Source organism: Stegostoma tigrinum, chromosome 12 (assembly GCF_030684315.1).
Source record: "Stegostoma tigrinum isolate sSteTig4 chromosome 12, sSteTig4.hap1, whole genome shotgun sequence".
In the NCBI taxonomy this organism is placed as follows: Eukaryota; Metazoa; Chordata; class Chondrichthyes; order Orectolobiformes; family Stegostomatidae; genus Stegostoma; species Stegostoma tigrinum.
In genome coordinates this window covers 9,132,705-9,158,769 of record NC_081365.1, presented here as the reverse complement: position 1 = coordinate 9,158,769, position 26,065 = coordinate 9,132,705, and the positions used below count along the sequence as shown (strand labels likewise).

Below are 26,065 nucleotides of genomic sequence, written 5' to 3'. Positions count from 1 at the left end.
TGCCCTCATTCAGGCAAGTGGGGAGTATTCCATCATGCTCCTGGCTTGTGCCTTGTAGATGGTGGGCAGGATTTAGGGAGTCAGGAGGTGAGTTACTTGCCACAGTAACCCTAGTCTCTGACTTGTTCTGGTCGCCACTGTGTTTATGTGGATGAGTCCTGTTGAGTTTCTGGTCAACGATAACCCTCAGGACGTTTATAGTATGGGATTCGGTTGGAGTAACACCATGGAATGGCAAGGGCTGTGGTTAGATTGCCTGTTATTAAAGTTGGTCATTGCCTGGCATTTGTGCTGCATGTAAGTTAATAGCCCCTTGTCCTCCTAAGAGGAAGTGGTCATTGATTTGGAAGGTGTGTCTAAGCAGCGTTAGTGAGCTCTGGGCAACTGGAGATAGAGGATAAATGGTAGCCCAGCCAGTAACATCTATGGCCTGTGAACTAATCAAAAATAAAAGTCTGACTCTTATTTTAGAATCATAGAGTCCGTACAATGCAGAAAGAGGCCATTCCACCCACTGAGTCTGCACCAACACTGAGAAGAGCATCCCACCCCAACGCTCTCCCCACCCTGTCGGCATAACCCTATATCTACTACAGGCAATCCACCTAGCCCGCACATCTTTGTACTGTAGAAGGAAATCAGAGCATCTGGAAGAAACCCACGCAGACACAGGGAGAATATGCAAACTCCACACAGAAGTCATCAAACCATTATCTGGAAAGCATATGCACATTTGATTGAAACAGAGAAAGACAGAGTAGATAAATGTAAGTCATTTCCACTTGTTGCAGAATCTAGAACTCGGGGGTATAGTCTGAGAATTAGGGCCAGACCTTTGAGGAAAGATGTTAGGAAGTATTTCAACACATAAAGGGTGAGAGAGGTTTGGAACTCTCTTCCATGAATGACAGTGATGTGATAGCCATTGTTAAATCTGAAACAGATCATTTTTCATTAAGCAAAGGTAAGAAGCGATATAAGCTAATGGCATATGTATGGATTTAGGCTACAGATCTCATTGAATGTGAATCGGGCACAAAGGGTTGAATGGCCTGCTTCTGTTCCTGTATTCCTATGTAACACTGGGTCACAGCTCATGGTAACTAAGCACTTCAGCCCCGGGATATTACCTGCTGAAGTTCACATTCATTAATTTAGGGATGTCTTCCAGGAAGATCTCATCTGGTCTGGCTAATATGTGACTCCACCATCACACCAATGCAATTTATACTTGAAGGTTCACCAATGTGAGAGATCGAGGATTGACAATACACAAATTAACACAAAAAGAAATCAATGACTGTTGGAATTGTGAAACTAATTTAATAGTTGTAGCCTAGTGTCGTTCTCACAGCAAAATGCTGGGTACACAGGCTCAGTAAATACGGTTTTAAACGTGTGCAAGTGTGTCAGTGTGTCAGCGACCTGGTAAAATGCCAGTGTTCCTTCTTCATAGTTTAAGTGAACTCGGATCTTCTCGATGAAGGATTTCAGTGGTATTGGTGTCTGCTTGCCGTTATGACAGGCTCTCAAACTACTAATTCCTTGATACAAGCACCAAGCTTGTGAATTTCTCCGGAGATCAGAATTGCTGCTTGTCTTCTGTATGTTCTTATATGCGATCCCAATTCCCCACCAACTTCCATCAGTTTCCACAAGCCAGGAATGTTGTCCACAAAACATGCTCTGGCTGCAGAGGATTTGGGAGTAGGTTTTAAACCTCTGTGGGTTACTTGGATAGCGCTGTTCATTTTCACTGTACCTCACTGATCTCAGATTGAGAGACAAAACTAAGTTCTTGCTTGCAGTATTTGGATCCAGGGTCAACCATGACAATTCTCCTGAAAAGTGCAGATTTACCACGTCAGTTATTGTACGTGAGACTGACAGTCTTTCCCAGTAGTGGAAGCCCCCACATGACCTTACATCATATTCTGAGCCAAAAACTTTATTTCTTCACATCTTAAAAGGGTCACATCTTATTCTTAACCTCTGCCCTCTCCCTGTATTCACCCACACATGAGAGACTATCTTAGCGACATCCACCATTTGAACTATTCCATTTAAAGGCTACTTTCCATTCTTCAAAACTCTAATGGGTAAGGCCCAACCTGTTCAACATTTCTTCAAATCACAAATCATTCATCCCAGGAATGAATCAAGTGAAGCTTCTCTGAAGTGCTTCTAATGTTTTATTCTTTTACTTATTCTTGTAAAATGTAAAATTTTTTTTACATATGAAACCAAAATTGCACAGATTACTGTAGATAGAGTCTTACCAGAGTCCTACGTAGCTGCATTAACATTTCTTTCCTTGTATATCTCATTCCCTTTGCATTAATTGTCAATGTCCCATTTATCTTCCCAGTCACTTGCTGTATCTGCATACCAATTTTAATTTACTAATATGTCAAAACACTAAGTGTACCAAGTTCTGGAACCTCTCTCTATTTCAATAGTGGACTGCTTTTCCATTCCACATGTGAAAGTGGACAAATTCACAATTCCCACATTATACTCCATTTGCAATTTTTTTTGCCCATTCACTTATCCTATCGAAAGCCTCTCATTGACATTCCAGCTCATTTCACCTGATGAAGGAGCAGCACTCTGAAAGCTTGTAATTTCACATAAACCTGTTGGATTATAACCTGGTGTCACGTGGCTTCTGACATTGTCCATCCCAGCCCAACTCTGGCACCTTCCTATCATGGGTTCCAGCTCTTGGCATGTTTGCAAATTGAGCAAAAGTATCCTTAGACTTTTGTTCTGAGTCACTGATCTAGATTTTAAACAGTTGACACACCAACATTGACCCCTGTGGAACTCCACTCAACACAGCTTGCTATTCCATAAAATCCCCAGTTATTTCTACTCTCAACATCCTGTAGCTCGCCAATTCTTAATCCTCGCCAATAGATTACCCTCTACACCCTCTTTTCTTGTGTGATTATCTTTGATAGGCATGTTGTCAAATGCCTCTAGAAATGTAAGTACACCATGGCTACAGTCCCCTTGTCTCCACTTTGCTTGTTACTTCCTCCAAAAACACTAACAAAACATTAAACATGATTTCCCTTTCAGAAAGCCACATTGACTCTGCCTGATCATGTTATTATTTTTAAATGTCCTGCTACACTATCTTCATTAAAATGTTTAGTAATTTCCTTGTGACAGATGTAAGGCCTACATACCCTTAATTTTTGAGTTTCTGCCTCATTTCTTTGTTGAATGAAGCTTTATTAGTTAGTTCACAATCCCTTACGACCTTCTTAGATGGTAAGGAATTTTACAACATAATAATCAACGCCTTTGCTATCTTTCAACCATTTCCCTTAAGACACTAGGACACAGAATATCTTGTTCTGGGGACTTGTCAGCTTTTATGTCTTACAGTTTCACCAATATCTTTGCCCTGTCTATGGGCCAAAGTGTCGTTTTGGTACTGTATGATTCCATAGTAATTGTTTTAACTTCCTCCAACTTGCTCACTTCTTGATTTTCAAGGATTTTTGGGAAGATTTCAAAATCTTTTACCATGAAGACAGACACAAAGAGGCTACTCAATGCTTTCACCATTGCCTGCTTTCCTTAATAAATTCCCTGACCTACGCTGTATGGGATCAGCATAGGAACATATGAAGTAGGACTCTCTGCTCCTCAAACCTGCTCCACCATTCAATAAGATCATGACTGATCTGATTACACTACATTCCCATTCAATTTTGATGAAGGGTCCCAATCTGAAACATCGACTTTCCTGCTTCTCTGATGCTGCCTGGCCCACTGTATTCCTCCAGGTCCACACTGTGCTGACTCTGATTCCAACATCTGCAGTTCTTGCTATCTCTTAGTTATACTTTGCACCTGTTTGTGACATTTTTAAAGATCGATGCTCCTGAACCATCAAGTCCCTTTGGAAATCAAAAGGACCCTAATCTTTTCAGTCGAAAATGGATAACTTCATTCTTGCTTACATTGAACTCTATCTGCCACAGATTTCCCATTCACCCAGGCTATCAATATCTCTGCCTAATTTTGTATTATCATCTACACTCTCTATTATGCCACCTATCTTTGTGTCATCGTCGAATCAGGATATATAACTTTCTATGCTGTTATCTAAGTTGTTAATAAATTATATGAATAATTAAGCCCCTAACACACATCTGTGCAGAATCACTGGTCACATTCTACCAATTTCAGTACCAATCGATTATCCTTACTTTCTGTCACTTGCCATTAAATCAATTTCCGCGCCATGTCAGTAATTTGTGCTCAATTCCATGGGCTTATCTTTATGAAATCCTCCTGACCACGTACAGTCCTACTTCCTTTCTGTCATCTGCAAAGTTGGAAACATTACATTTAGTCCCCACATTTAAATCAATATATATTGAAAACAGCTGGGACCCAAGTACTGACCTTTGTGATACTCCACTAATAAAGTCTTCCAACTGAGCGTGACTCACTTATTCTCTGTATTTTGTCTGTCAGCCAGTCAGTAATCCATACCAGTGTATTACCTCCCATACAATGTCCTTTAACGATTTAATAATTAGAAAGTCTTTAATCGCTTCAGTTATCCCTTAATCCCTTAACCACAAACTGTCCATATCAACTGCCTCGAATTGGTCATTCAGCCAATTTGTGTGAGAAGCATAGGCTGAGGGTATTCATCAACCATCTCCCTCAGAACCATCTCCATTTCAACAGCCATCAAACACAAAATTCAAAGTGGTTCAGCTCTTTTCTCTCAGAACAATTTCCCCTTTCCACAGCTACCAATGTCAGGATGGACCTTTGAAAATAAATATGCAACACAGACCCATCCAGGATTTTGCAAAGGAACAAGCTGATGTACTCACCTCATTATTTCTCTCACATCTAACCTTAAATCTAATGATACTCCTGTTTCATTCTCTTCACACTTGCAGTGGGTTTTGCCTTGCTCACTTCAACGGCAGAAATAACTCTTACTAAGCAAGTGGGGAGCAAAATAGAATCATGCTTTTTCCATGTGATTTCCTTTCTGTATTATAATCGCACCTTCTGATTCTCTTGGTAATCTTTCCAATACTTTATTTTGCTGTTTGATGGCCTTTGGAGTGGCTATCATTGACATTATGGAGGATTTAGGTCTGGCTTCTTTCAAACGTTTCTCGTCAGCGACTGTCACTGTAAATAAGGAAGAGAGCGAAAATAGTTAGGGAGAACAAAACTGTGGGTGCAAGGAGTAAACAGTGTGGGCACAACACAGAGTGACACAGCGTACTGATTACAGTCAGTGATATGGGAAGTTTGGGTGCATTGAACAAAGAGCCAGTAACTGGGGATTATTAAACATGGCTTCCTTGGCCTTGGACCCAACAACATATACACTTCAAAGTCTTTGCTGAACCACATAGTAATCTTAAAGATTGCTTATAAGTTTGTAATACAATCACTAAGCAAAGCCTAGCTAGAACATAGAACACAGAACAGTACAGCACAGAACAGGCCCTTCAGCCCACGATGTTGTGCCAACCATTGATCCTCATGTATGCACCCTCAAATTTCTGTGACAATATGCATGTCCAGCAGTCTCTTAAACGACCCCAATGACCTTGCTTCCACAACTGCTGCTGGCAACACATTCCATGCTCTCACAACTCTCTGTGTAAAGAACCCGCCCTTGACATCCCCTCTATACTTTCCTCCAACCAGCTTAAAACTATGACCCCTCGTGTTAGCCATTTCTGCCCTGGGAAATAGTCTCTGGCTATCAAGTCTATCTATGCCTCTCATTATCTTGTATCTTGTATACCTCAATTAGGTCCCCTCTCCTCCTCCTTGTTGAGGTTTAATTTACATTTGTGCCAACCATAATCTACATGATCTTATTGAATGGTGGAGCAGGTTTGAGGAGCAGAGAGTCCTACTTCATATGTTCCTGTGCTGATTCCATACAGCGTAGGTCAGGGAATTGATAAAGGAAAGCAGGCAATGGTGAAAGCATTGAGTAGCCTCTTTGTGTCTGTCTTCATTGTAAAATATGTTGTTCATAACAGATGCCCCCGTCCTCAATAAAATATTTCATGCGTAATCCTGTAGGTTGTGTTATAGAGATTTTCTATGCTACTTAAGTAATGCTACTTAAGCTAGTTAAAGGGTGGCACGGTGGCACAGTGGCATAGTGGTTAGCACATCTGCCTCACAATACCAGTGACACAGGTTCAATCCTGGCCTTGGGTGTCTGTCCGTGTGAGTTTACACATTCTTCCCATGTCTGCGTGCGTTTCCTCCGGGAGTTCCAGTCTCCTCCCACAGTCCAAAGATATGCAGGTTAGGTGGATTGGCCATGCTAAATTGCCCGTAGTGTTCAGGATGTGTAGCTTAGGCGGGTTATAGGGGAATGGGTCTGTGTGCGATGCACTGAGGTTCAGTGTGGACTTGTTGGGCCAAAGGGCCTGTTTCCGCACTGTAGGGATTCTAATTCTTTAGCTAGTTAAGTAATGCTAATGAAGTCATCTCCACATTTGCCCTAATCTGTGACTCTAAAAAGCAGAGGCTAAAAACACTTCTCCCAATGTTGCCCTATGTTCAAGTTGTGTCACAATTGCTTTGTAGTAACCTTAAGAATCATGCCTTGAATTGGGTGAGCCACCAAATGCAGCTCTAAATAATACCTTCAAAATCTGATTTCAGGTTTAATCTGACATTTCTAAGTTTGGGTGACGAAAGCAGAGCGAAGGTTTGCTTGGCGCTCGTGTTTGATGTTAATTTGCATTTGTACTTGGGTCAGAATTAATAACAAGATTGCCGCCCCACAAGGCATTTCCCTTAATTTTGGATTCTAATTCATTCCACCATTGAGCACAACATGATCTAGAACCTCTGTCTGATTCCACTTCAGGCCCTCAAATATCTCCTTTTTGTATCACTCATCTTGTCACTTCCTACCAGTCAACACATAGTTCAGATTGCAGCCTCAAAAGTGAGATAACTTACATGTGTCTGTGTTTCTAGTCTATATGATTATAGTCTTGCAAATAAATCTGATGACAAAATTTAGCCTGAATAATTTATTCATGTGGTTTACTACATCTTGGAGCAAACAATGATGAATATTAGGTATTGCATTTGGATGCCTGACATTTCGTGTTATTGTACTCTGTCGTTGTTACTTCTGAAATATGTCATTCTATAAATGCTATATGCAAGGTTGTAAATTTGATATTGTAAGAGGAGGTCTTCTTATAGAAATCATCATTTACTCTGCGTTTGATCGAAAATAAAAGTCTGTGATATAAGCTAACAATCAGCTAAAGAGATCAATTAATAAGTAAATGTAACAAATAGAGGTGTTCCAGAATACTCAAACTCTTATGGTATACCATGTTTCTAACAGTAGAAAGAGAAGCATGCTGGAGTCTGTAAAAGGTGATATATAATGATATCAAGACAGGCAAACATACAAGTTCTTGTTGCTTATTGATAGGGATCATTAGCAGAAGACTGAATGAGGCAAATTGGTTAGAAGCACAGGAGGAGGAAAAGACCATTGTACATTTATAGGAACAAGGGTGTGGATTAGTGCTAACTGGCTGATCAATTTCATAGTTAGCTATGGATTTAAGTATGTTTTTAATCCTTTGATTTTTCTTGGATAACCATAATGCTTGATTGAGTCCTAACTCTGTGAAGTTGCCACCTTTTGGGGCTTTCTCAGAAGGTTTCTGATATAAAGGATTTGCCCACCAGATGTTTCAATTTCCCAAGCAATTCTCTTTGAGTCAGGGATCCCTCATGTTCTTGATCCACAACTCCAGACTGCACTGCTCAAATGACTCCCTGATCACTGGCATGTCTAACCCAATGTGCTCTCAGTCCTATGACAATCTGTCAATGTGACAACCTTCACAGTGCTCATGTGACATTTTACCCAAGGCTTTCTTAGAAATTGTCAAATCATCATATTAGATTAATGTCCCACTTTCTCACTTGTTTGAACAGGAAGGTAACTCAATTGTTTCTTCTGTGTGTAGTCTATACTTGCTGGTTCAGCAGGTCCTTTCTCACATGTTGATTCCATACAGTCATGAATTTGTCTCCGTTCCTCCCCGGTTGAGTAAGACATTTCGGATTCCTCCATCAACTTTTTGAGTTGAGGCAAATTGGACAGGTTCAAGACAGGTTCTGGAGGATCTGGAAATGTGAGCTTCTGAGCTGCAACAACTCTGCAATGACAGGGTAAAAATAGTGCCTTAATTAAAAATACAAATTTTGATGGGTGAAATTGACCAGTAAATCATTATGAAAAAAGCAAAATCCAGGTTGCTACTTATCAGGTTACTGATCTCCAAACATTTACAGAGACTCTGGCTTCCTGCTGTTGTAATCCCTTCAGGATTTTTAAAGCAATATAAATTATAACCCTGTATATCAAGGAAACCAAAGTTTAGCGTAAGAAATTTGGCATGTCCGCAAGGACCCTCACCAACTTTTACAGATGTACCATAGAAAGCATTCTATCTAGAAGGCATTGCATCACGGCCTGGAATGGCAATTGCTCTGCCAAGGACCATAAAAGACTGCAGAACTTTATGAACACAACTCAGACCATCATGCAAGCCAACTTCCCATCCATTGACTCGACCTACAATTCACATTGCCACAGAAAGGCAGCCAACGTCATGAGAGTCCCCTTCCACCCCAGTTATAATCTTTTCCAACCTCTTCTATCAAGCAGAAGATGCAAAAGCTTAAGCCTACGTACCAACAGGTTCAAGAACAGCTTCTTCCCTGCCGCTATCAAACTGGCGAATGGACCTCTCTAATTTCAAACCTAAAGTTGATCATGCTTTTATACACTTCCTGTGCGGCTGTAACTTTGTAAGCTTCACTCTGTTCAATCACACTCGAATCTGTGCGCCATTGTGCAGTATGATCTGCCTGTACTGCTCATGAAACAAAACTTTTCACTGTACTTAGGTACATGTGACGATAATAAATAAAATCAAATCAATGGCCAGGTGACAAGGGCCGGAAGCTCAGAGCAGATATGAGGAAATCATTTTTACCCTTAGACGATGGGTATCTGGAAGTCGCTGCCTGTAAAGATTGGTAGAAGCAAAAGTCCCCACAACATTTAAGAAGTATTTAGATGTGCACTTGGAGATAGCAAGAACTGGAGATACTGGAGTTAGAGACAACAAAGTGTGGACCTGGAGGGACACCGCGGGTCAGGCAGCATCAGAGGAGCAGGAAACTTGACATTTTAGGTCGGGACTCTTCTTCAGAAAAATTAGATGTGCACTTATGATGCCAAGGGGACCATGTGCCGGAAAATGGGGTTAGAATAGTTAGGTAGTTGATTTTGACTGATGTGGATGTGATGGGCTGAAAGGTCTCTTCCTGTGTTGTAGATCTCTTTAACTTCATGGGCCAAATGGCCTACTTTTGTTCTGTAACCGCTGAATGATTCGGTGAAATTCTTTCAAATTTTTCATGTGTTTATTTTAGGTGACAAGCTACTGATAAGTGGGAAAGAAAGTTGAAACAGCCCACATTTCTTGTATTATGCAACTGGCATTTCAAATCAGCAAGTTGAAATGGATAATTGGGGATGGTTTACAGCATAAACTCCCAATCTTTAATTCTGCAACAAGACACTAATGAAGGTTTCCTTCACCAGAACTTACCCAATGTCTGAAAGAAACTTACTTGGAAAGGAGCTCCATGGATTTCTGTAGATAAAAGAGGAGATCAATCAGGTCACCACAGATAAAACCAAAAGGGAATGTATTTTGGACCAAACATTTGAAACGCGGTAGAGTGAGTCAGAGTAACTGAATAAAGTAACATTTCCCTTCAGGACATTCAGAGAACAGCTGAGAAACAGCACCAATAATACTGCAGGCAGCCAAAATGAGAGAACAATTATTCATCCTATTGTTCATTTGAAGCAAAGTGTTTATGGACAAGAGAGACCATTCATCCACATCCCTTCATTCAATGAGAAAGACTCCAAAATTTACAGATTCCAATTGACTCTGAATCAATGTAGTTTTCTATTCTGTAACTTCCTGTCACAATTGCTAACTGTTTGAAGGCACTCTCAACATCCACCCTAAATTTACTATTTTTCTAACTTTTTGAAACTTTAATTGCGTTTTCAATTTAAAAGAGGTGTGAGGCCTTACTTTGTCTGCACTAGTTACTATCTCACTCACTACCAAGCCATAACAAATATTCGCCATTATGAGGGTTCATCCTTTCTCCTTGGCCTCCTCAATGTTTCAGCCTTTTGCTTATTCCCTCATGAGGTGTGGGCAATGCTGACTGACCAGCATTTATTGCCTGTCCGCAGTTGCTTTTGAGAAGGTTGTGATGAGCTGCCTTTTTGAACCATTGCAGTCCACGTACTGATGGTAGACCCATAATGTCCTTAGAAAGGGAATATCAGGATTTTGACCAATCAATAGTGTGTGTCTGAAAATACAATATGCACAGTCATCTGTAGGGCACATTCAGAAATGTGATGCAGCATTCCCCATTTGCCAGATGAGTACAGCTCCATAAACACTCAAAAAGCTCAACCACTGATCAGAAACTCAACTGAGTTCACCATATGAACACCTGCTCCTCAGATGCTGCTTGGCCTGCTGTGTTCATCCAGCTCTACACCTTGTTATCTCACCAAATGAACACAGTGGCTACAAGAGCAGATCAGGAATACTGCAGCAAGTATCTCACTTCCTGTCTCCTCAAAGTCTCTCTGCCAACTACAAGGCACAAGTCAGGATTATGATGGAATATTCCCCCATTTTTCTTGATGGGTATGGTTCCAGCAACACTCAAGAAGCTTGACACCATCCAGGACAAAGCAGCAGCCACAAATATCCATACCCTCAACCACTGATGCTCAATATTGCGGTGCATGCTATCTAGAAGATGCACTGTAGGAATTCACCAAAGATCCTTAGGCAGCACCTTCCACACACACAACCACCTTCCAAACTGGCATTCTGTACCACCAAGGGGTAGAAGGCAGTAAATCCATAGCAGCAGTGCCACCTGCAGGCTCTTCTCTGAGTCATTTACCATCTTGACTCCGAAAAATGTCGTCGTCAAACGACATTGGTCAAAATCATGGAACAGGTATCTGCACCCTAAAGACAGCAGCAGGTCAGGAAAGCAGCTCACCAACACATTCTAGTGTGCTGCCAGTGATTGGCACCAAATGTCAGCAATTCTCACACCCAATGAAAGAACAAAACAAAAGAAAATGTATTTCACCTTGCCTGTTTTTCTTATCAATTAAATATCACAGTAAGAAAATCTAAGCACATGGTTAAGCTTCCAACAAAGAACTTTATTTCATTTGTATGCGTGTCTTTGATGACCGAATACATTATTATTGACTTCAGAAAGTGAGGAACAGAAGGAGAAAACAAGGGAAAGACAAATATAGTATACCTGAATAAACGAGATGCTGTCCTCTTGCATTAGATTCTGGGCTTCTACATCGACTAACCTCATCTGTTCTTCCATTGAGTGTAATGTTTCTGAGCTGTCCCTAATTCCAGAGAGCAGAGAATGCTCATGCTCATCGATCAGTCTCAGTGCGCACTTTTCGTCTTCATTTAATTTTTTCCTCCTTTCAGAGAACTTCTTTGACAGCTTTCCCTTCAGCTCACCGGTGTGCGTCTGAAAATACAATGCCGCACTGTCATTACAAGCTGCACTTACACAGCGCTGTCACCCTTTCGCAACAGACCCTGCACAGGACAATTTGTTTCTTAGACACTGAGATGCACATATCGGTTAACACATTTGCTTAATGTGAATCTATCAATTTCAAAATTAACAATGGATCTAGCATTAATTACCAATTATGAAACTGAGTTTCACTCCTGTGCATGTAGAGGTCATTCGTAATTTCACTCCTGTGTTCCGAGGAAGGGTCACTGGACCCGAAACGTTAACTCTGATCTCTCTGCACGGGTGCTGCCAGACCTGCCGAACTTTACCAACAACTTCCGTTTTTGTTTCAGTCCTAAAAGGCCTTGCTTTAATTTTTATTTTAGACCCTCACCCATTGCAGGCAGTTTCACACTATCGACTCTATCTATCCCACTTATTGGCCAGGCAACTGCAAACAAAACAACACTGAAACATTTGAATTCCAAGCAAAATAACACTTAGCTTGTGGGCTCTCTCCTTGTAATTTAATGCTTGAACTCGAGGCATCACTCTGATAAATTCACATTGCACATTCTCCAAGGTGTGAATTTCTTCACAATAGCTGTGGTTTAACCAGGACTTTGCAAAGCTGAAGTAGGAATTATATCCCTTTGTGTTTGAGTCAGTTTGATATAGAGAGCAGCATTCCATAAAATGGTTGTTATCGATTTCTGTATCCACTGCATTTCTGGTGTCATCTTTGCAAATCTCCACTGTTTTCACTGACTGCAAGAGGTCAAAGATGGGTTCGGAGAATGGATTCACAAGTCAATTTTAGGCTAGAGAAGTGGTAGGCAGTGCATTTCACAGAAAAGGTAAGGAAAGGGAATAGAGAGTAAATAGCACAGTTCTAAGGAGTACACAGGAAGAGATGGAATTAGTGGTCCATATGAACAGCACTTTGGAGTTGGCTGGACATACTGAGAGGATGCTAGCAAAACATATGGACTCTTGCAAAACAAAACTGAGATGCTGAGTACCAAATCAGCAAAGTTATACTGAACCTTCATCAAGTGCTGGTTAGGCACAATGGGACATTGAGGTCACATCTGCTCGCCACATCCACATCTGAGGATCCTTGAGGAGAGAGCAGAGGTCATTAAGCAGATTCATTTACCAGGAGAGTGATTTTAGCTGCTAGTTTAGGTTTGAGAGGTTAGAGTTGGTCTGCTTGTGTCAAAGGAGGTTGACGGGAGATTTATTAAAAATGTAAAATATCCTAACAGTTTTAAATAAAGTATGTAAAATAATTTGTATATAACAGCTGAAAATGGAAGAACAAGTGAAGAACAGTTTTAAATGTCAGGCAATAGTTACAGAGGGAATAGGAGGAACAACATTTTTGCTTTGGTGAATTATAATAGAACATAGAACATTACAGCACAGTACAGGCCCTTCGGCCCTCAATGTTGTGCCGTCCTGTCATACCGATCTCAAGCCCATCTAACCTACACTATTCCATGCACGTCCATATGCTTATCCAATGACGACTTAAATGTACCTAAAGTTGGCAAATCTACTACCGTTGCAGGCAAAGCATTCCATTCCCTTACTACTCTCTGAGTAAAGAAACTACCTCTGACATCTGTCCTATATCTTTCACCCCTCAATTTAAAGCTATGCCCCCTCGTGCTCGCCGTCACCATCCTAGGAAAAAGGCTCTCCCTATCCACCCTATCTAACCCTCTGACTATTTTATGTGTTTCAACTAAGTCACCTCTCACCCTTCTTCTCTCTAATGAAAACAGCCTCAAGTCCCTCAGCCTTTCTTTGTAAGACCTTCCCTCCATACCAGGCAACATCCTAGTAAATCTCGTCTGCACCCTTTCCAAAGCTTCCACATCCTTCTTATAATGCGGTGACCAGAACTGTACGCAATACTCCAAGTGAGGCCGCACCAGAGTTTTGCACAGCTGCAGCATAACCTCTTGGTTCCAGAACTCGATCCCTCTATTAATAAAAGCTAAAACAGTGTATGCCTTCTTAACAGCCCTGTCAACCTGGGTGGCAACTTTCAAGGATTCTGGAACATGCTGTATATGAAGGCGATTTCAAAAGGGATAGGAGATAGGCATGGGAATGAAACAAGCTGGGCTGCTTGACTGAGTGTCAGCAAAGGCTCAATGGGCAAAATGGCCTGCTTGTGGAACTGTGTAGCACTCCACGAATGAGTTTGATGATGGGAGATGTACTAAATCCAGCACCACCACCTCCCCACCCTGAACCACCTCCAATGGGCCAACCAAGCTCCACAAGTAATGCCCAATTCATGGCCCATCCCTCTGCCATCAAGGTTAAATTGGTAGGAGGATTGGCTCATGCTTACAGGCTGAGTCTCGTAAGAAGGCTGGTGGCAGATGGGGTTTCCATTTGTAGCTGAACTTCATTGATCCATTGGGCAGCCTCGCCATTCCAGGTTACCTCGTCCCTCCTCCCCTCGACACTGATCCCGACCCCACCATCCCACCCCCCGCCCCATCATTTTCAATGGCCTCTCAAACCTTGGCCACCACCAGCACTCCCTCACAGGGCTCCTTCACTGACACCAAACCACCACAATTGACCTCCCACAGCAGTGGCCATTGGACCCAGTGGTGCTCTTGCACATTAAGAATGGTTGGCCTCTGATTGGCTAACAGGTCTCTGAGGAGAGAAACTCTTAATTCTTGTAGGGAGGGAATCCCATCTCCTGCCAATTGATGGTCAAGTGTCAGGACAGTGAGGGAGGAGCAAGGGGGCTATTCTTCCTGTGGACAGAGCAAGTTCTTGCAGATTAGCCATGGGGAATATAATTCAGCCATAAACTCAATCATTCAGTGACTCGATTCAATCACACATTGTTGGTTTGTAGATAACAAAGTGTGGAGCTGGATGAACACAGCAGGCCAAGCAGCATCTCAGGAGCACAAAAGTTGACGTTTCGGGACTCAACCCTTCTTCAGAAAAGGGGGATGGGGAGAAGATTCTGAAATATATAGGGAGAGAGTGGGAGGCGGAGATCCCCTGAGGTTGGTCTGGAGGGAGGAGGGTAACTTCTTCAGGTTAGGCATCCTGGAAGAGGCTTCGCAGCGAGGTTAAAATTGTGATCAGAGATAATGGGAACGGCAGATGCTGGAAAACAAAGTGTGGAGTTGGATGAACACAGCAGGCCAAGCAGCATCTTAGAATCCCAAAAATTTCCCTTCCCTCCTTTGATAAGGAATCCATTATTTTTCTCTCTAATTGATAGAACATAGAACATAGAACACCACAGCGCAGTACAGGCTCTTCGGCCCTCGATGTTGCATTGAGCTGTGAACCCACTCTGGATCCCATCTAACCTACACTATTCCATTATCATCCATTTGTTCATCCAATGAGCATTTAAATGCCCTTAAAGTTGGCGAGTCTAATTGATGCCAAGCTTCTAAAATATAGATGCAATATTAGCTTTCTTGTAGTTTCAAGTATGCATAAGACAAAAAGCCTCCACTATCCCTTTCAGGGATGTTTATAATCCATCCACAAGGGCTTGTACCCACTTTACCTTGATTGTCTCATTTAATATTTCACTTCTTTCTACTTTAGATGTAGTTATTGCATTATCATCTGCGCTCAGTCCATTCTCCTACTTCTTCATAACTGCTGAAGGAAAACTGTATCTTGATGCTGCTACCAGTAGCTCACTGTTTCTTATATGCCATTTCATTTGATTTATTATTTGATTTGATTTGATTTATTATTGTCACGTACTGAGGTACAGTGAAAAGTACTGTTTTGCGTGCTATCCATAAGTACATCAAGATAATAAAACAGATTGCAGGATACAGTGCTACAGCTACAGAGAAGGTACAGAAAAAGATCAACTCAAATATGTTCCAGGTCTGTTCATAAGTCTGATAACAGCAAGGAAGAAGCTGTTCTTGAATCAGTTAGTATGTGTTTTCAAGCTTTTATATCTTCTGCCCGACAGAAGAAGGTGTAAGACAGTATAACTGGGGTGGGAGGGACCTTTGATTATGTTGGCTGCTTTCCCGAGGTAGCAGGAAGTGTGGATGGAATCAATGGAAGGAAGGCTGGTTTTCATGATGGGCTGGGCTGCATTCAGAGCTTTCTGTAATTCCTCATGGTCTTGGGCAGAGCAGTTGCCATACTAAATAAAAACCAAACGTACTGCGGATGCTGTAAATCAGGAACAAAAACAAAGTCGCTGGAAAAGCTCAGCAGGCCTGGCAGCATATTTGAAGGAAAAAACAGAGTTAACGTTTCGGGTTAAAGTTGGTGACTGGGAAAACGTCAGTTTATATACAGAAAAGAGGGAGGTGAGTGGCGTAGGGAGTAAATAATAGGATAGAGCCCAAAGAGAGAGAAAGACAGTTGGACAGACAAAGGATAACAATCAGGCTGGGAGGGTGAATATTTGTTACTGGGGACTGTTAGTGATGAACAACAGGGGGTGTAGTGGCAGGCTATACTAAATAGTGATGCATCCAAAGAGGACACTTTCTTTGGTGGATCTATAGAAATTGGTAAAAGTCATTGTGGACATTTCCTTAGTCTCCTGAGGAAATAGAGGCATTGTGAGCTTCCTTGACTGTTGCATCAATGCAGATGGACCAAAACAGATTGTTGGTGATATGTACTCTGAGGAACTTGAAGCTGTTGACCATCACCACCTCAGCACCATAGATTCAGACAGGGACATGTGCTCCACTCTGCTTCCTGAAGTCAATAACCAGCTCCTTCATTTTGCGGACATTGAGAGAGAGATTGTTGTCTTTACGCCATGCCACTAAGCTGTCCATCTCTTTCATGTGCCCATATCGTCGTTGTTTGAGATCTGACCCACTACAGAGGGTGTCATCTGCAAATTTGTTAGTGGAGTTAGAGCTAAATTTGGCCACACAGTCATGAGTGTATAAGGAATCCACAAAGGGGCTGAGTATGCAGCCTTGTGGAGCACCAGTGTTGAGGATTATCAGAAGGAAGTGTTGTGACCTATCCTGACTGATCTTGCCCATTACTCCCATCCCAATTTTTCTTTTGTCGCTCACATGCCTGTAAAATATTTAACAATTCTGTTTCTCATCCCTTGATCATTTCAGTTCGTAGTTTCTCTTTGCCCTGTTTCAATTTTTGTATGATTCCGTGCTGTGCTCTCCCCTGTTAACTGTGGTTTCTGATTGTCTTGCCTTACCATCATTCTTTTACTTCATGTTTGTATTCATCCATTCTGATTAACTGGTATTTTGTTTGTTCTTAGGGAGACAGGGACAGGATCAGGATATTCAGCTCCTCAAGTCTGGTCTATCATTTAATGAGATCATGGATGATCTGTGGCCTAACTCCATATATCTGCCTTTGGTACATATCCCTTAATACCTTTGCTAGACAAAAATGTATTTTTCTCAGATTCAAGATTAGGAATTCATTCAGCATCCACTGGTGGTTGTGGAAGAGATTTTGAATCTACCACCTTTTGTGGGTAAAAGAGTTTCCTGATATCTCTTCTGAAATATCTGTCCATAATTTCCAGGTCATGTCTTGCCTTGTATTTCAGTAGGTTATAGTTGGGTTGTGTTGAGCAACATTCTAAAGCTTTCCCATTGGTATTTTACATTGTTATTAGTCAGTGCACCATATTTTATTTTCCCAAGGTGCATTTCTCTTCAAGTCAATTTTTCCCCAAATGTTGCCCAGGTCATCATCAAATCTATCCTCAAATATTATTTTATATTTTGTAAAAAAAAATATTATGTCATGGTACAGCTTATTTACTATCTTTGTTGTACCTTACAAAGTAATTACACTGTGTTCCCATACCATCAATTCTGTTACAGGTTTCCTACAGTGTTCCACTAAGCCTCAGCATAAGCTCAAAAAACAGCATCTCACTTTCCTCTTGGGAACCTGCAGCCTCTTGGACTCAATCTCGAGCTCAATAATTTTAGAGTTTGATTCCATCCTTCCATGTTTTTTACGCACATCACACATATCCTTTTAGCACAGCTAACCCATTTTCATCTACTACTCAGGTCTATTACCACATGACATAGTTGCTTTCAAAACAGACTACCCATTCTCTGCTATCCTCTCATTATTTATTTGGGTTTTCTCTGTTATGGCCTGCTCTCCATAATCCCCTTGTTTGCCTACACCTTTCATATCTCTCTGTCTCTGGGCTCCATCTCCAACTATCCCTGCACCTCTCCCTTTCCCCTTCATCCGCCAACCCTGGCTTTAACATATAGATCACCTTTTTCCTAGTTGCTGTCAGTTCTGATGAAGAGTCACGGGAACTGAAATGTTCACTCTCCTTTTGTCCCACAGATGTTGCCAGACCTGCTGAGTTTCTCCAGCAAATTTTGTCTTTGTTTCAGATCCAGAATTCTTTGTTTTATTACACGGCAATCAGTGCCCAGTCTTGACAGTGTTGCAAAAATATCTCAATATGACTACTATGCCATAGACCCCCCTCCTCCCTCCCCGACCTCCAACTGAATAAGTGCCTGCAATTCGGTAAATTTGTTCCTTGTTCGGGTAATGCTTATTTGGGTCATACCCAACCAACCTTCACTTTATTGGTCAATTTCTTGTTTCTGTACCCATATTAATTAATTAACAGCTAAAACCTTTACATGAGAGCTCAAAGGGGGAATATTTTAAAGTATGTAATGATCAACACTCTGACAGAAACTGGAAGTGGGATAATTCTAAACTGACCCCAACACATTTCTGTATTAAAAACATAGAAATATGAGTGAAATATTCAATTTAGAAACACACTTGCAGCAAGTTATCATAAAACATTTGCTTTGGCAAATCTAGATTAATAAGCTAACTTTTGAGGTGGATATTTCATCAGTTCAGATACAAATCTTCTTGCACGACAATTTCTACCTTTATTTCAGCTGCTGATTTCTTGAAATTTTTCTGTTTGGTAATACAATTCTGGCGAACCCGCTGAAGTTTCTCAACTTCACTCTGGATTTCTTTCTAGGAAAAAAATTGAAATAGTTTAGAGTTTTGAATAGGAATTTAAAAGGAAACAGCTCAGGAGATGGTCAGTTTCTGGTCACCAAACTTAACACTTTGAGACAATCTTAGCCCAGTGGAGGAGAAAACGATTGGAGTTCCCCTGGGATGAACAAAATTCAGTTCACCACATTAGGACCAGAAGTCGGCATCAATTCTGCTCAGGTTGTTGAGATATGTCACATGGGCAATGATCTAAGTGCATGCATTAGGCATGGATGGACAGAAAGTGTCTGTTCTTGCAGTCTCCTGATGGAATTTCAGTTCTACAATAAATGGCTTATCTTCCCAATGCTAACATCTCCAATCAATGAGTCCCTGCAGGAGAATTCAAAGGAAGTTGGGAAGGATGAAGGGCCTAGGCCCAAAACGTCAGCTTTTGTGCTCCTGAGATGCTGCTTGGCCTGCTGTGTTCATCCAGCTCCACACTTTGTTATCTGGGAGCCCTGTAGGGCCACTAAACCATTATCTTGGAAACACAGTCTTCCACCCTCCCTTGGCAGGTTTTGCCAAGGAAAGCCCATTGCTACCCCTTGTAGAGTCATAGAGTTATACAGCATGGAAACAGACCCTTCGGTCCAGCTTGTCCATACCAACTAGATATCCTAGATAAATATAGTCCCACTTGCCAGCATTTGGCCCATATCCCTCTAACCCTTACAATTCATAAACCCATCCAGATACCTTTAAAATGTTGTAATTATACCAGCCTCAATCACTTCTTCTGGCAGCTCATTCCATACATGCACCACCCTCTGCGTGAAACCACTGCCCCTAGATCCCTTTTAAATCTTTCCCCTCTCACCTTAAACCTATGCCGTCTAGTTTTGGATTCCACTAACCCAGGGAATAGACTTTGCTTATTCACCCTAGCTATGCTCGTCATGATTTTATAAACCTCTAAAAGGTCACCCCGCAGCCTCTGACACTTCCAGGAATATAGCCCCAGTCTATTCAGCCTGTCCCTTTAGTTCAAACCCTTCAACCCTGGCAACATCCTTGAAAATCTTTTCTGAACCCTTTCAAGTTTCACAACATCCTTCCTATAGCAGGGAGACCAGAATTGCACACAGTATTCCAAAAGTGGCCTAAGCAATATCTTGTACTGCCACAACATGATCTCCCAACTCCTACGCTCAATGCACTGACCAATAAGGCTAGCATACTAAATACCTTCTTCACCATCCTGTGATTTCATTTTCAAGGAGTTATAAAGCTGGATTCCAAGATCTTTTCATTCAGCAATACTCCCCAGGGCCTTACCATTAAATATATAAGTTCTGCCCTGATCTGCCTTTCCAAACTCAGCATCTCACATTTATCTAAATTAAACTCCATCTGCCACTCCTCGGCCCATTGACCCATCTGAGCAAGATCCCATTTTACTCTGAGATAGCCTTCTTCGCTGTCCACTGCACCACTAATTTTAGTGTCATCTGTAAAGTACTAACCATATCTCCTATGTTCGCATCCGAATCATTTATATAAATGACCAAATGTAGCGGATCGAGCACTGGGCCTTGTGGCACATCGCTGGTCACAGGGCTCCAGTCTGAAAACCAACTTTCCACCACTATCCTCTGTCTCCTAACTTTGACCCAGTTCTATATCCAAATGGATAGTTCTCTCTGTATTCCACATGATCTAACTTGCTCGCCAGTCTACCATGCGGAAACTTGTTGAATGCCTTATTGAAGTCCATATAGATTACATCCACTGCTCTGGCTGCATCAATCCATCTCACTGTTTCTTCAAAAAACTCAATCAAGTTCGTGAGACACGATTTCTCACAGAAAAAGCCATGCTGGCTATCCTAACCTGTCCTTTCCTTTCTAAATACCTGTAAATCCTGTCTCTCAGGATCCCCTCCAACAACCTACCCACCACTGACGTCAGGCTCACTGATCTGTTGTTCCTTGGCTTTTCCTTACCACCTTACATAAATAGTGGCACCACCTTAGTCAGCCTCCAGTCTTCCAGCACCTCACCTGTGGCTATCAGTGATGCATTTATCTCAGCAAAGGGGCTCAGCAATCTTTTCCCTCACCTCCCACAGAGTTCTGATCATGTCCCAGGAATTTGTCCCCTTTATGCTTTTTAAGACATCCAGCACCTCCTCCTTTCTAATGTGGACATTTTCCAAGTAGTTGTTATTTAATTCTCTAAGTTCTCTAGTTTCCATATACTTCTCCACGGAAAACACAGATGCAAACTCCTTATTTATTATCTTCCCGTCTGCTGAGGTTTCTCAAATACGTGGCCTTGCTGATCTTTAAGGGGCCTTCTACAGCAATTTCTGGAGTCCCCATCACTCCCTCACACACCACTATCAGTACCTTGCTTTATTACAAACAGCTACCCACTATTCATTGATGCTTTCCTGCAGGATCTTCTCCAGGCTGCCTCTGATCAGTGACAATGTTCTTCAACCACCACTTCATTTGGTGAACAGGCTTCCACACTCTCCAACTTGTCCCATCCCTAGCTGACCATCCAGTTTGTCTCCTATGCTGTTGAGTTAACCAAAGAGAAAACCTTACTAAAGAGCCAAAGATTGAACAAACGTTGGCCTGATGCATTACCAATCTTTAAGCAGTCAGGAAGTAGAAGGCACAAGTAATCTATTTGATACCAAATTAAACTTGCAATCAGGACTTAAGTAAGGAGGAGCGATAGTCTAGTTGTATTACTGTTTGACTATTAATCAGAGACCAAGAACCTAAATTCAAATTTTAACATGGCAGATGACAAATAATCTGGAATTAAGAGTTTAATTATAACGATGCAGCTGTTAGGAAAGGAAAGTGCAAACCTTACCTGAAAAACACAAATGATGGAGATCACAGTGGGTCAGACAGCATCCTTGGAGAGATAGCAAGCTAACGTTTTAAGTCTTGATGGCTCTTCATCAGAGCTGATATGAAGTGTGGAGGGGACAGCATTTATGCAATAATTAGAGGGAGTAGAGTGTAGAATGTTGAGAGAGAAAGGATGTTGATAGTTCAGATTAAGTGACCAGAATTTGGGGAGGCGATGGCCTGGTCGTATTATCGCTGAACTGTTAATCCAGAGACCCAGGCAATGTTCTGGGGACCTGGGTTCAAATCTTGCCATGGCAGATGATGGAATTTGAATTTGATTTTAAAAAAATCTGGAATTAACAATCGAATGATGACCATGAATCCATTGTTGATTGTCGGGATAAACCCACCTGGTTCATTAATCCCCTTTAGAGAGGAAAATTGCCATCCTTACCTGGTCTGGCCTACATGTGACTCCAGACCCATAGCAATGTGGTTGACTCTTAACTGTCCACTGAGCAATTAGGAATGGGCAACAAATGCTGCCTAGTCAGCAATGTCCTCATCCCGTGCATGAATAAAGGAAAAAAATGTGAGAATGGCAGAACAATGGTGTGTCTAACTGCCAGACTTGAAAGATAAGACCATAAGACATAGGAGTGGAAGTAAGGCCATTCGGCCCATCAAGTCCACTCCACCATTTAAATCATGGCTGATGGGCATTTCAACTCTACTTCCCTGCACTCTCCCCATAGCCCTTGATTCCTTCTGAGATCAAGAATTTGTCAATCTCTGCCTTGAAGGCATCCAACATCCCGGCCTCCACTGCACTGCGTGGCAACGAATTCCACAAGCCCAAGATGTCCTCTTTCCACCAGTCCAGACCCTGCCCACCTACAACCCCGATTCCTCTGATGTCCTCCACCATATTGACAATTTCCAGTTCCCAGGCCCTAACTTCCTCTTGTCCAACACGGATGTCCAATCCCTCTATACCTCTATTTCCCACCGAGGATGGTCCAAGAGCTCTCGGCCTCTTTCTTGAGCTCTGTTACCACTTCCTCTCTGTTACCACTCTCCTCTGTTTAGCTGAACTTGCTGTCACACTGAACAATTTCTCCCTTAATTCATTTCACTTCTGTTATGTCAAAGGAGTGGCTATGGGCACCTGCATGGGTCCCAGTTATACCTGGCTCTTTATAGGGTATGTGGAAAAATTCCCGTTCCAGTCATACACTGGCCCCGTCCCACAACTCTTTCTTTGGTACGTCAACGACTACTTCAGTGCCACTGCATGCTCCTGCCAAGGTCTTGAAAAATGTGTTCATTTTTGCCTCCAATTTCCACCCCTCTGTAACTTTCACGTCATCCATTTCCAACACTTCCCTCCTTTCCTCGACCTCTCTGTCATAATTTTGTGAAGAAACTGTCTCCTGCCATCCACTACAAAGCTACTGGTTCCCATAACTACCTTCACTACAGTTCATCACACCTCAATTCCGGCAAGGATTCTATCCCATTCTCCCAGCTGCTTTGCCGACGTCATATCTGTTTAGATGATGCCGCCTTCCAGAATGGCACTGCCGACATGACTTGCTTCGTCCATAACTGTGGTTTCTCGCCCACTGTAGTTGACAGGGCCCGCAACCACATCCGATCTATCACACGTGCTTCCACCCCTGCCCCTTCCCATGACTCACAACAGCCTGTTTGGTTCCCTTGTCCTCACTTTTTATCCCACCAGCCTCTGTATTCAAAGGATCATTCTCTGGATTTCAGACAATTCTAGCAGAATGCCACCACCAAACCCTCACTCCCTCTGTCTGCATTTTGCAGTGATTATTCCCTCCACGACACTCTAATTTACTCATTGTCCACTAACATCAACCCTCTTCCCAAGGCACCTTCCTATGTAACCGCAGAAGGTGTAACACCTGCCCCTTCAACTCCTCCCTATACACCATCCAAGGGCCTAAGCAGTCTTTCCATTTCACCTGTACATCCTCCAATCTTGTGTATTGTATTCGCTGCACCCAATGTGACCTACTCTACACTGGAGAAACCAAATACAAACTGAGTGACTGCTTTGCAGAATACCTACAATTCATGTGCAGGCATGACCCCCGCCTCTCTGTGGCTGGTCATTTTAACACAGCGACCTGCTCATATGCCCACACGTCTGTCTTCAACATGCTGCAATGCTCCAGTGAATCACAGTGCAAACTGGAGGAGCAACACCTCGTCTTCAGATTAGGCGCTTTACAACATGTGGAGTTCGACACCTTCAAATTGTGAACCCATTCTCATTCCTTCCCTTTCTTTTAGCTTTACTGTTACATCCTCTGGTACCAATTCCTCTCTCCCCTCACTCCACCTCAGTGGGACTGCCTGTTCTTTCCAATCTGGCAGTTAGACACAACATTGTTCTGCCATTCTCACATTCCGAACACTTAATCTGAATTATCAACATCCTTTCTCCCCGGCACTCTACATTCCACCCCCCGACACATAAATGTTGCCCCTTCCACACTTCTCATCAGCTCTGTTGAAGAGTCATCTAGACTCAAAGTATTAACATGCTCTCTCTCCATGGATGCTGCCTAACCTGCTGTGATCTCCATCATTCGTTGTTTTCAGTACAGATTCCAGCACCTGCAGTAACTTGCTCCACCATCCTTAGCTGGTCTGGCCAATATTTGATTCCAGACCACAGCAACTTGGATGACTCTTAGCTACCCTTGGGCAATAAATGCTGGGCTAGCCATTGATGTCTGCCTCCTGCGAATGAATTGTTTCAAAAGTCATTATTCCAGGTAACACTGATGCATGAAAAGTAGCTTTATGCTACTGGGTAACATGATGCCTACACTGAGCTACATTCTCAGCTGCAGATAAGCATCCCGAAACAAGTAAACACATAGCAAGGCACAGGTAAAATTAATTCAGTCGCTGATCACAAAGTACAAGAGAGCCTTCTTTCTCATTGCTGGTATTGCAGTCAATGAGCTAATAGTACCATTCCAACTGTGGGGGTTGACACAATAGACACTTTACTCTGCACATTTGTAACATCTGTCATGTTACATGCCAGTCTCGCTTTATGTACGAAAGTCAGAAATATCAACAACTTGTTCTTTTAGACAGTTCTAAGTGTCATAAAACATCCCTATTGAATCCAAGAGAGTGCGATCAATCAGATATGGCCACTGATGAGAATGAGATATTTGAGAAAAAGCCTGGTCGGATGCACATTTCGATTATGATGCTTTAGGTGATTGTACAAAGATTTTTACATAGCACAAAATGATTTCAAATTAAAATGGCAGAAAAAAAGACAGCATGTGAAAAATCTAAATAAACCCCTGGAAGATTTAATATAATGAGCCCTAGCACAAGGATGGAATTGGAACTTACCTTCCTTGCAGCTTCTGTCTCATCGAGGCTCACCATTGTATGGGATTTGTGTCTGCCAATAACTCCACATGAGGCACATATACAAACTCCATCATCTACACAGAAAAACTCAAGATTTTTCTGATGGTCTGGGCACTTTCTGTGCGTGAGATCAGTCACAGGTTCAACTAGTTTATGATCCTTGAAGTTTTCTTTCATCAAGTGCGGCTTCAAATGCAGGGAACAGAAGGAGGTTTCGCATTTCAAACAGGTCTTCACAGCTGGGGACTGGCTGTCAATACAGTGATCACAGGGGATGGAGGGAGTGCTTCTCTTCAGGCTGGGCTTGGGGTTGAATTTTTGATGACACTGAGGACAGCTGAACCCATCCTGGGCGACTTCTTGGGCCCATACATCTTCGATGCACTTGAGACAGAATCTGTGTTGGCAGGGCAAAAGGACAGGGTCTTGGTGCACCTGACAACACACAGTACAGTTCAACTCCTCTTCCAAAGCTTTAGTTTCCATCCTTCTAATCTCCCCCTGAAGCAGAGTCTTCCCAGAATCAGCAAAGAATGCACATTGACAGCAGCAAAATCCTATTTCACTGCGTATGCAGTAGTTAGTTTCAGTTTCTTCTTCCTTGACTATGGGTTAACCAATTGCTTCACGCCAAACCAGGTCAGCAACAATACCTCAAGCTTGCATTTGCACAGTTTAGAGAGAGAATGTTGTTGTGAAATATTGACTAGGGTTAGTGTTTTTGCATTCACTTTTAGAATTTTCAATTTTAGAAATTAATAATGTTTACACTTAATGAAGAAATGTATGTTTTTCAAAATTGTAAAATGTTCACATACGTTTGTTTGATGTAGTTACAACTGGCTGTTTTTGCATTGTGCCCATCCCTAATTCAACCAGCGAAGAACAAACTAGATCTATGGAAAACGAGATAACAAAGTGTGGAGCTGGATGAACACAGCAGGCCAAGTAGTATCTTAGGAGCACAAAAGCTGACAACTCGGGCCTAGACCCTTCATCTATGGAAAAGCTCAGCAGATCTGGAAGCAACTGTGAACAAAAGTCACAGGGTTTCGGGTCCTGCGACCCTTCCTCAGAACTGATGGTAG

General features: G+C 42.1%; 1 protein-coding gene across 1 annotated transcript; it reads right to left on the bottom strand.

Annotated features, from left to right (window-relative positions):
• Positions 1-1,317: 1,317 nt before the first annotated feature.
• LOC125457004 (E3 ubiquitin/ISG15 ligase TRIM25-like) lies at positions 1,318-25,555 on the bottom strand. The gene is made up of 7 exons (XM_048540678.2): positions 24,957-25,555; positions 18,607-18,702; positions 11,461-11,691; positions 9,706-9,728; positions 7,984-8,219; positions 5,050-5,178; positions 1,318-1,841 (listed from the first exon to the last, which is right to left on the bottom strand). Exons 1-7 carry the CDS (start codon positions 25,461-25,463, stop codon positions 1,318-1,320), a joined length of 1,746 nt encoding a protein of 581 aa, XP_048396635.1. The 5' UTR covers positions 25,464-25,555.
• Between the last annotated feature and the right edge of the window lie 510 nt (positions 25,556-26,065).